The 11,383-nt window shown below is 56.4% G+C and overlaps 2 protein-coding genes across 2 annotated transcripts; one reads left to right on the forward strand and one right to left on the reverse strand.

The window, feature by feature from the left end:
* Positions 1-3,405: 3,405 nt before the first annotated feature.
* Positions 3,406-10,590, forward strand: EIF3G (eukaryotic translation initiation factor 3 subunit G). The gene is made up of 11 exons (XM_006161563.3): positions 3,406-3,489; positions 3,608-3,654; positions 3,869-3,952; positions 4,071-4,159; positions 4,272-4,331; positions 8,145-8,249; positions 8,344-8,533; positions 9,741-9,848; positions 9,974-10,110; positions 10,193-10,299; positions 10,484-10,590. The coding sequence occupies exons 1-11, from the start codon at positions 3,470-3,472 to the stop codon at positions 10,497-10,499; spliced, it is 963 nt and encodes a 320-aa protein (XP_006161625.1). The 5' UTR covers positions 3,406-3,469; the 3' UTR covers positions 10,500-10,590.
* Positions 10,591-10,696: 106 nt separating this feature from the next.
* Positions 10,697-11,382, reverse strand: P2RY11 (purinergic receptor P2Y11; the record flags this gene model as incomplete). Its single annotated transcript, XM_027765559.1, has 1 exon — positions 10,697-11,382. A coding segment is annotated over one exon (594 nt), but the record flags the coding sequence as incomplete, so codon positions are not given.
* Between the last annotated feature and the right edge of the window lies 1 nt (position 11,383).

Below are 11,383 nucleotides of genomic sequence, written 5' to 3' on the forward strand. Positions count from 1 at the left end.
GAAAGAGAAAGAAAAAATGACTCTGATTCTAAAACCTGTGTTCTTCACCAGGAAGCCTGCCTGCTGCTCCACTCTTGTGGGGGCTCAGGCCAGCAGACTGTGTGCAGCGCCATACTGAGAGACGGAGATCGGCGTGGGGCCAGGCCAGTGAGGCCAGAGCCCTGATGTACAGCAGAGGGCGCAGGACGGAGAGGGAGCAGATTTGAATGGTATTGCAGAGTTAGGACTGACTGGTCTTGTTACAAGTTGAAAATGAGGGGGCCAGCAGGTGGCATGGTGGTGAAGGGTGCTGGACTCTCACATGGCTGACTTAGGTTCCAGTCCTGGACCTGGCAGCTTCTTTCTCACTTTTTCTCCCTCTCTCTCTCTCTCTCTCTCTCATCAAATTAAAATAAATAAATAAATAAATAAAGTAAAATAAAATAATTCTTAAAAATATAATAATATTTTTATTTTTGAGATTTTTGCTGTAGGGCATGTGTGCTCACCAGACAGAGACTGAGACACAGAAAGTGAGAAATCACCCCCGGGGGAATGGCCATGCTATAATTCCTCCTCCATTCTCCTTTCAGGATTCTGAGTACGCACACATGTGTCTGGTGTAAGTTCAAGCCACCAGGTCCAGGACTCAGAACTACGATCAATTACATGGGAGTTCAGCGATGTAACCATTATGCCATCTGCTGGTCCCATATTTATTTAATTTTACTTATCATTATTATTACCTTTTAATTTGCTACAGAGCACATGCGCTCACCGGAAAGAGAGGGAAAGTGAGACAGCAAACCACCAGGTCGGGGACTCGAACCGTGGTTAAATCTGTGGGAGTCCAGTGCCTTAACCACCATGCCACCTGCTGGCCCCTGCATGCACATTTTATTCCCACATCTTTGTGCACATGCGCAAATTACTCGGAGGTTGAATTAGCAGCCGGTGCAAAGGAAAACTCATGTGTGTATTTCACATTTAGTAGATGTCAAGTTTCCATCCAAAAAGCTTGCATAATTTCATGCACTAGCCGTGTGGGTGAGCATCTGCCTCTCCTCATCTTACAAACACCGGGGAAGATACCATTTTTAAAGTTGTGCCCATCTGCAAGCTTGTTTAGATGTTGTGCTTCTCACAGTCAGTTCTAGAAAGCTTGGACAAATATTTGTACAAACTTTATATTGTCATCCATATTGCCAGGCCACCCTCCTGAAAGATGGTACTTTAAAAAATGTATTTCTTTCATAAGGAAGAGATTGAGAGACAGAGACAGCACGCCCAATAGGGTCCTGACACTGCTATGCCCCCAGCTGTAACCAGCCCTGGATTGTGGCCACGCACGTGCCCACCATACTCATGGAGGGCTCTGGACACGAACGTGGAACCATCCGTGGCGGGTCAGCCACAGGTCGCCCTGTTTTGCTGCTGGTCGCCATTCACCTCCAAACCCCTCTCCTTTACTCGCTCTCCCAGGCTCCTTCCTGGCCTTGGATTAATTCATTCCCTTCCACTCTACCCTCTGCGGGCTTCCGGAGGAATCTTTCTCAAGAAAATCTGGTTATCTCGGGCATCACTTAAAAACATTTCAATGAGGGGGACCAGCAGTTGGCGTAATGGCTATGTTGCTGGACTCCCACGTAGTCAACCATGGTTCAAGTCCTGGACCTGGTGGCTTAAACTCACGCTGGGTACATGTGTGTGTGTGCCCAAGATCCCAAGAGGAGAATGGAGGAGAAGGGATTGCGGTGTGGCCATCCCACCAGGGACTGATTTCTCGCTTTCAGTCTGTCTCTCTGGTTGAGTGCATATGCCCTATAGCAAAAAAGCAAAAACCTCTCCCCCAAAATAAAACATTTCGATGAGGGACCAGCAGATGCCTAATGGTTACGTTGCCAAACTCCCATGTAGTTGCCCACGGTTCAAGTCTTGGGCCTGGCAGCTCAAAACTCATGCCAGGCAGGTGTTCATGCATGCCCAAAATCCCAAGAAGAGAATGGAATAGAAGGGATTGCGGCATGGCCATCCCTCCGGGGATGATTTCTTGCTTTCTGTCTCTCTCTCTCTCTCTGTCTCTCCAGCAAGAGCACGCGCTCTATAACAAAGATCTCTCAAAAATAAAAACCAAACAAAATAAAAAATATTTCAATAATCTCCCTCTTCTTACAGCCAGGATAAAGAGCCTAAACCTTAGCCTGGTTTAAAAAGTCCTTTATGGGAACCAGCAGTTGGCTTAAGGACTATGTTGCTGGACTCCCATGTAGTTGACTGCGGTTCGCATCCTGGACCCAGCGGCTTGAACTCACGCTGGGCGCATGTGCATACGTGCCCAAGATCCTGAGAAGAGAATGGAGGAGAAGGGATTGTGGCATGGCCATCCTCCCTGGGGGGTGGTTTCTTTCTGTCTCTCTGTCTCTCTCTGTCTTTCTGGCGAGCACACACACCCTATAGCAAAAACCTCTCCAAAAGAATGTCCTTTATGGGAACCAGCAGATGGTGTAGCAGTTACGTCACTGGACTCGCATACGGGCAACTGCAGTTCAAATCCCAGATCTAGTCACTTCAAAATCACACTGAGCAGGTGTGTGTGTGTCCAAGATCCCAAGAAGAGAAGGGATTGCAGCGTGGCCACCCCCTGAGTCCCAGTATCTTAACAGGACTCATTTTTCTTTTCTTCCTTAGGGAATTATTTATTTAACTTCATCTATTTATTTATTCATTTAAATTTGATGGCACAGACAGAGAGAAAAGCCACCAGTCCAGGACTCCATCCAACCTCAGTCAACCATATGGGAGTCTAGCCCCTTAACCACCACGCCACCTGGGGGCCCCTCATTCATTTATTTTTAATTTGACCAAAGACACACACACACACACACACACACACAGAGCAAGCCACCAGACCTGGGACTTGAACCATCATTACCCATGCTGGGGTGTGCAGTGCCTTAACCACCATGCCACCCATTGTCCCCGGCAGGGCTTTTTTTTTTTTTTTTTTTTTTTTTTTTTTTTTTTTTTAGGGGTTTTTTCTATAGGGGCCCTGGGCACGTGCGCTCACCAGAAAGTCAGAGAGAAACAGAGAGACAGAAAGTGAGAAATTACCCCCCCAGGGGAGATGGCCACGTTGTAATCCCTTCTCCATTCTCCTCTCGGTATCTTGGGCACACACACGCGCCCAGCCTGAGTTTAAGCCACCTTGAGTTTAAGCCACCGGGTCCGGGACTCGAACTGTGGTCGCTTATATGCCATTACCCTAACTGCTGATCCCAAGGGCTCATTTTTAATTATATCGCTGCTCCGCCTCCTATGGGAACCATCACCCGGCAGCGCGCACAGCCTGCGCCTCCACCTCCGTCCACAGGCGGCGCTGTGGACGCGTCGATCCGGCCGCTCTAGGCAGCCGCAGACAAACCGGAAGTCTCGTACCCCTCCCACTTCCGCTCTCTGCCCCGGGCTTGGGGTGCGTGGAGAAGAGTTTGCAATGCCCACCGGAGACTTTGAGTGAGTCGGGGCTCGCGGAGGGGGTCCTGGGGAGTGCTTTGGGGGCCTGGGTGCGGGGACGCCGCGGGGGCCGGCCCTCTGACTCGGCACCCCGTCTCCCGCCAACTTGTTCCCGTAGTTCCAAGCCCAGCTGGGCCGACCAGGTGGAGGAGGAGGGAGAGGACGGTGAGTGTGCGCGGTCGCCCCGGGTCCCCGCGGCCACTCCCGGGCCCGTCACCGCCGCCTTCCCCACCTTTGTCCAGGGATCTGCCACCCCGCAGCCAGCCCGAGTCCCCGCAGGGTCCCCCCAGCGCCCCATTAGCCACCCTCTGCATCTGCGGGTGTGGGTGTCATCCGAGGTCCTCAGGCCGACCCCTCCTCCCCACGCTCCCTCCTGCAGACAAATGTGTCACCAGCGAGCTCCTCAAGGGGATCCCTCTGGCCACCGGCGACACCAGCCCAGAGCCTGAGCTGGTGCCGGGAGGTGAGTGCGGACCTCCGACCTCCCCTCCATCTCTGCGGCCCCGTTCTCATCTGGTGCCTGCCCTGTCCCCGTCCCCATTCCCTGAGCCTCCATTGGCTTCTTTTTTTCCTCCTCCCAGCTCCACTGCCGCCTCCCAAGGAGGTTATCAATGGCAACATAAAGACAGTGACGGAGTACAAGATAGACGAGGATGGCAAGAAGTTTAAGGTGAGGCTGGGTGAGGCTGGGCTGGGGGTGGCAAGCTGGCGAGGTCGATCCCGTTCCCCGGAGCCTGGAGACACAGGAAGCCCACTCCACTCCTCTCACCTGCCCTCCACAGATTGTCCGCACCTTCAGGATCGAGACCCGGAAGGCCTCCAAGGCTGTGGCAAGGAGGAAGGTGAGACCCTCCTGCACCTGTTTGAGGGGGGCTGACGCAGGGGAATTGGGAATCTTTATTCCCGGCCCCTTTGTTTTCAGAGGTGGGGAAACGGTTGGTACCTGTTTTCCTGACGACAAAACTGAGGCCTGTGATGTTTGCCCTCTCTCAGGGCCCTGGGAGCTCCATGGTGCAGGAGTGGGTGGTGTTGGGGCCAGCAGGTAACACAGTGGTTGACTTGAGGTGCAGGACTCCCACATGGCCGGCCCTGGATTGAGTCCCGGATCCGGTGGCTTAAACTCATGCAGGCACGTGTGTGTACATGCTCAAGGTCCTGAGAGGAGAATGAAGAAGGGACTGCAGTGTGGCCATCCCCCCTGGGGGGTGATTTCTCACTTTGTCTTTTTCTGTCTCTTCAGAGAGCGCACTTGTCCTATAGCAAAAAGTCTCACTTAAAAAAAAAAGAAGAAGAAGGGGGTGAGGTTAGGTGTCTCCTGGCCTGTCTACCAGCCGGAACAGCCAGGCCTTCCCGTGAGACGGCCCTGGCAGGGAACACACTTAGCACGCTGCGTTACATACCTGTGCTGATCCTGGGGCCACGCACACGGCAGGGCATATTTTCTCATAGCAGCCTAGTGAGGTGGGAGGAATTTGTGATTTTCCCCTTTTAAAAAAATTTTTGAATTACTATTTACATATTTATCTGTTGTAATTTTCTTGTTGCTGGGTCTGGGACTCGAACAGCAGTAGGCCATGTGGGAATCCAGTACCTTAGTCACCACACCTCCTGCTGCTGGCCCCATCCCTTCCCCCTCTCCTTTTTTTTGGGGGGGGGAAGGGGGGAGGTTTTTGCTATAGGGCATGTGCCCTTGCCAGAAAGAGACAGACAGAAAGTGAGAGATCACCCCCAGGGGGGATGGCCACGCTGCAATCCCTTCTCCTCCTCTCTCCTCTCGGGATCTTGGGCACGCACGGCCTGGCGTGAGTTTTAAGCCACCTAGTCTGGGACTTGACTTGAACTCGACTACATGGGAGTTTAGCGACATAGCCATTACACTAACTGCTGATTCCTCCCCCCTCCTTTTTATAAGAGTTTTTATTTTATTTTTTTAAGTTTATCCATTTTAATTTGACCAGAGAAGGACAGAGTGAGAGAGAGAGAGAGAAAGTGAGCAAACAGACCACCAGGTCCAGGATTCAAACCATGGTCAGCCATGTGAGAGTCTAGCACCCTTAACCACCATGCCACCTGCTAGCCCCAAGAGATTTTTTAAAAAGAATTATTTATTTAGTTTTATTCATTTATTTTGACCAGAGACACACACTGGAGAGCGGCAAACAGAAAGCAAGGCGCTAGGTCCGGGACTCTAACCCTAGCCAGGTGGGAGTGTCCAGCACCTTAACCACCATGCCACCTGCAGGCCCTCCAAGAGAGTTGTGCTATAGGGCACATGTGCTCGCTGGAGAGACAGAGACAGAAAGTGAGAGATCACCCCCAGGTGGGGGTGCGGCTGCACAGCCATCCCTCCTCTCTGGATTTTGGGCACACACGTAACACCCTCGCAGCGTGAGTTTCAAGTTGCCAGGTCCGCGACTTGAACTGTGGGCGACCATGTGGCAGTCCAGCACCTTAACCGCCATGCCACTGATTTTTTAAAAAATTTCTTTCATGAGCGAGAGGGAGCCAGCAACCTCAACAGGCTGTTAGTGCCGTGATCCACCCCAAACCTGCCCTCCTGGGTTGTGGGCACACATGCCTGGTGTACCCGGGAGGTCTCTGCATGTGAACCTGGAGCCCTCCGGTTTGGCTCGCCCTCACGAGTGGCATGTTCTTCTGCTGCGCCACCATCCAGCCCCTGTTCCCACCTTTTTGATAGGGAGGGAGCTGAGGCTCAGGGCTTTGGGGGTGTTTTTTTGGTCAGAGGTGGCACGTGCCTGCCAGCGTCAGAGCAAGCACCCCTGTGGGCCATGGCCGTGTGCAATCCCGTCTCCATTTCTCCTTCCTTTGGGATTCTGGCACGTACACAGGACACGCCCGCGTGTTTTTCAAGCTTCCAAGTCCGGGCCTTGAACCTGTGGTTGGCCATGTGAGATCCAGACGCCTTAACCACCAGACTATGGAGCCGGCCCAGGCTCAGTTTTTTTTTTTTTTTCTTTTCTTTTTTAAGAATTATTTTACTGTGGACCTGCAGGTGGCATGGTGATTAAGGTGCTGGACATTCCCATGTGGCCGACCAGAGTTCGGGTCCCAGACCTGGTGGCTTGCTTTCTCACCCATGCCACCTGCTAGCCCCAAGAGATTTTTTAAAAAGAATTATTTATTTAGTTTTATTCATTTATTTTGACCAGAGACACACACTGGAGAGCGGCAAACAGAAAGCAAGGCGCTAGGTCCGGGACTCTAACCCTAGCCAGGTGGGAGTGTCCAGCACCTTAACCACCATGCCACCTGCAGGCCCTCCAAGAGAGTTGTGCTATAGGGCACATGTGCTCGCTGGAGAGACAGAGACAGAAAGTGAGAGATCACCCCCAGGTGGGGGTGCGGCTGCACAGCCATCCCTCCTCTCTGGATTTTGGGCACACACGTAACACCCTCGCAGCGTGAGTTTCAAGTTGCCAGGTCCGCGACTTGAACTGTGGGCGACCATGTGGCAGTCCAGCACCTTAACCGCCATGCCACTGATTTTTTAAAAAATTTCTTTCATGAGCGAGAGGGAGCCAGCAACCTCAACAGGCTGTTAGTGCCGTGATCCACCCCAAACCTGCCCTCCTGGGTTGTGGGCACACATGCCTGGTGTACCCGGGAGGTCTCTGCATGTGAACCTGGAGCCCTCCGGTTTGGCTCGCCCTCACGAGTGGCATGTTCTTCTGCTGCGCCACCATCCAGCCCCTGTTCCCACCTTTTTGATAGGGAGGGAGCTGAGGCTCAGGGCTTTGGGGGTGTTTTTTTGGTCAGAGGTGGCACGTGCCTGCCAGCGTCAGAGCAAGCACCCCTGTGGGCCATGGCCGTGTGCAATCCCGTCTCCATTTCTCCTTCCTTTGGGATTCTGGCACGTACACAGGACACGCCCGCGTGTTTTTCAAGCTTCCAAGTCCGGGCCTTGAACCTGTGGTTGGCCATGTGAGATCCAGACGCCTTAACCACCAGACTATGGAGCCGGCCCAGGCTCAGTTTTTTTTTTTTTTTTTCTTTTCTTTTTTAAGAATTATTTTACTGTGGACCTGCAGGTGGCATGGTGATTAAGGTGCTGGACATTCCCATGTGGCCGACCAGAGTTCGGGTCCCAGACCTGGTGGCTTGCTTTCTCACCTTCCCTCCCTCTCTCTCTGTGTCTCTTTCTGGTCAAATTCTTTTAAAAAAGAAATAATAAATAAAATTAGAATAAATTCTTTTTTTTAAAAAAAAGAATTATTTTATTTAACTTTATTTATTTATTTTATTTGATCAGAGAGGTATAGAGCAAGAGAGAGAAAGAGAAAGCCAGAGAGCAAACTGCCAGGCCCAGGACTTGAACCATGGTCGGCCATGTGGGAGTCCAGCGCCCTTAACCACCACGCCACCTGCCGGCCCCCAGGCTCAGTTCCTTTAGCAGCTCGAGATCCCTGTTAGTCTGGTAGCCCTGCACGTCCCTGAGCATCGCTCCTTGGTGGCAGCTAGTCCAGGAACTGTTTCCCCTCTGCCACCTGGGCCTGAGAGCTGTCCCTGGGGGCAGGAAACTCGTACCCGGCCTGCCCAGGGGGAGGGGACTAACACGAGACCATTACGGGGGGTTTGGAGGACAGTGGACCCTGCTGCCCTCACCCTGATCCGTCCCCCCTTCCTCCCGGAGCCAGAACTGGAAGAAGTTCGGGAACTCAGAGTTCGACCCCCCGGGGCCCAACGTGGCCACCACCACAGTCAGCGATGATGTCTCCATGACGTTCATCACCAGCAAAGAGGTAGGTGGGCTGCAGCGTGGGCCCACGCCCAGGGCGGGTGGCAGGGCCATCGGCCCCTCTGAGCCGCCCGCCCTCCTTCCCTGCACCCTGCCAGGACCTGAACTGCCAGGAGGAGGAGGACCCGATGAACAAGCTCAAGGGCCAGAAGATCGTGTCCTGCCGCATCTGCAAGGGTGACCACTGGACCACCCGCTGCCCCTACAAGGACACGCTGGGGCCCATGCAGAAGGAGCTGGCCGAGCAGCTGGGGCTGTCCACCGGCGAGAAGGAGAAGCTCCCAGGAGGTACGGGGCTGGGGGAGCCTGGTTGTACCCCACATGGCTGTCACCTCTCGCCCAGGGCGGCACCACTGCTAGGCTGTGACACTTTCCTGTCTGTTCTTCATGGGAGCTGTGTGTGTGCTTATTTTTGGAGGGATTTTTGCTATAGGGTGTGTGTGCTCAACAGAGAGAGCAAGAAGTCACCCCCCACCCTGGGAGGATGGCCACACCGCAATCCCGACTCCATTCTCCTCCCGGGATCTTGGGCACGCATACACACATACATGCCTGGTGTGAGTTTTAAGCCACCATGTCTGGGACTCGAACTGCAGTCGGCTTATGTGGAAGTCCAGCAACATAACCATTACGCCATCTGCTGGTCCCGTGTGTGTGCTCTTTTTGAGAGGATTTTGCCTTAGGGCTGTTGTGGTCTCTGGAGAGAGACACAGTGAGAAATCACCCCCCAGGGAGATGACCAGGCTGTAGTCTCTCCTCCGTTCTCCTCCTGGGATCTTGGGCGTGCACGCCCACACCCAGTGTAAGTTTTAAGTCACCGGGTTCGGGACTTGAGCCGCGGTCGGCCGAGTGGGAATCCAGTAACATAACCCGCTCTGCTATCTGCCGGCCCCTCTCCTTTCTCTTTGCGTCTGGTGGTTTATTGGGGAGGGGTGCACCGGAACGGGCCTGGCTGTGTTGCATCCTCCTCCTGCCGTCCTGGCCGGCATGATCACCTGAGCACAGGCCCCGTGTTCAGGTCAACCCGGGATCTGAACCCGGGCTTCCTGTGTGACTCCAGCATCCCCCGGTGGCCCCTCTACCACCGGCAGGACTTCTGTGTGTGTGACCACACTGCAGTCAGGAGATGGTCGTCCCCTGTGTGCATGTGGCTTGCAGGCTCTATATGGGACCTCTGGGACTGCCCTGCCTTGGCGTGCCGTCTGCCCACATGTCACCGTGTGGGTATGCGTGTCCACAGGCAGGACTCACACGTAACGTCCTCTGTCCACAATCCTCTGTGCGACCTGACGTCGGGTTTGAGCCAGGCCACGCCAGCCCTGTGGCTTAGGTCTCCTGCCTGGCGTGGGGTCCTGGGGACCGTCCCTGTGTGTCAGTGCCTGCTGCCCTGTGGGAGGCTGGGGCCACCTGGCTGTCCTTGTGGCCCCCGAGGCGCTGGGCCTCCCAGGGACCTCCAGCTGCCTCTGGCCCAGCGTGACTGCCCTTTGGTCCGCAGAGCTGGAGCCTGTGCAGGCCGCCCAGAACAAGACGGGGAAGTACGTGCCCCCCAGCCTGCGGGACGGGGCCAGCCGCCGCGGGGAGTCCATGCAGCCCAACCGGCGAGGTGAGCGCGGGGAGGGCCGCCCCGACGCGGGCACCCTGTAATTATCCCGGGGCAGTGTTTGGGGCCTTTGGGTGGGGCCTTGGATGGTGGGACCCGCCCTCAGCGCTGCTTGCCTCGCCGCACAGCGGACGACAACGCCACCATCCGCGTGACCAACCTGTCCGAGGACACGCGCGAGACCGACCTGCAGGAGCTCTTCCGGCCCTTCGGCTCCATCTCCCGCATCTACCTGGCCAAGGACAAGACCACCGGCCAGTCCAAGGTGGGCGGGGGCCGGGGGGGCCTGAGGGCCGGGCCTCGTGTCCCGTGTGCGCCCCCCTGACCGCACTCCCATCCCCCCCCAGGGCTTTGCCTTCATCAGCTTCCACCGTCGGGAGGACGCCGCCCGCGCCATCGCCGGGGTGTCGGGCTTTGGCTACGACCACCTGATCCTCAACGTCGAGTGGGCCAAGTAAGACCCTGCCCTGCCCCTGCCTGTCCCAGCACCGCGGCCGCCCCGAGGCTGAGGACGGGCCTGGTCACGTGCCCCATCAGGCCGTCCCTGCCATCCCCTGGGACCCCGTGGGGGGCGTCTTGGAGGCTCTTTGGGATCTGTGTTCCGCACAGCCCACCCTCACCCCTCCTCTCCTCTCTAGGCCATCCACCAACTGAGCCAGCTCTTCAGGGACCTCGGTGACGGTGACAGGAGGCGGGCAGCCCAGAGTGGGGCCTTCAGGGCAATAAACAGCTGCAGTCGCCTCCATGTGCCCTTTATTCCTGTGTGTCACTGTCTCCCCACCCCTCCCGTCCCCAGCCGCGAGTGCTCTGGCCTAACGGGGTCAGTTCTGGGCTGTGGTTCCTCTGGGCAGGGGCTGGTCCCACCCACCTGCCACCACAGGCTTCTCTGGGGAGGAAGCAGGGTCCTGGCGCCTGTGGTGAGCAGGCGGCTCCGGTAGGCCGGTCACAGCTGGCTCTGCTCCAGGGACCGTGGCTCTGCGGTTTTGGCGGTGACCTCGAGGGGCCGGGCGTGGCCGGAGTCCTGGGTGTCCTCCGGCTCCAGGCATGCCCTGCACCCTGGGCAGCGGAGGCGGCGGCAGCAGCCCAGACTGGGCGCCACGGCCATGTAGAGCAGGGGGTGGAGGCACATGGCCAGCGGGATGAGGCCGCGCGTGGCCTGGTAGCTCAGGTAGGTGCGCAGCTCCAGGGCGTGCACCGCCGCGCTCTCGCTGGTGAAGTTGGGGCAGCGGGCCCTCCAGCGCAGGCGGGCGTACACGTTGAGCACCCGCATGACGTGGTAGGGCACGTAGGAGCCGGCGTACAGGGCCACCCCGCTGGCCACCAGCACGGCCACGCGCAGCTTCTCGGCCACCGTAGTGCCGTGGCTCCGCAGCACGGCGTGCACCAGGGCGCCATAGGCCGCGAGCGTGAGCAGCAGCGGCAGGGCGCCGCCCAGTCCGGCCAGCGCCAGGCTGTAGGCGCCGTAGGCCTGCAGCTGGCTGTCCCCCGCCGTCCCCAGGCACCGGATGCCGGCCTGGGGGCCGCTGCTGCTGCCCGCC

The sequence above is a fragment of the Tupaia chinensis genome, unplaced genomic scaffold (assembly GCF_000334495.1).
Source record: "Tupaia chinensis unplaced genomic scaffold, TupChi_1.0 Scaffold138665_1, whole genome shotgun sequence".
In the NCBI taxonomy this organism is placed as follows: domain Eukaryota; kingdom Metazoa; phylum Chordata; class Mammalia; order Scandentia; family Tupaiidae; genus Tupaia; species Tupaia belangeri.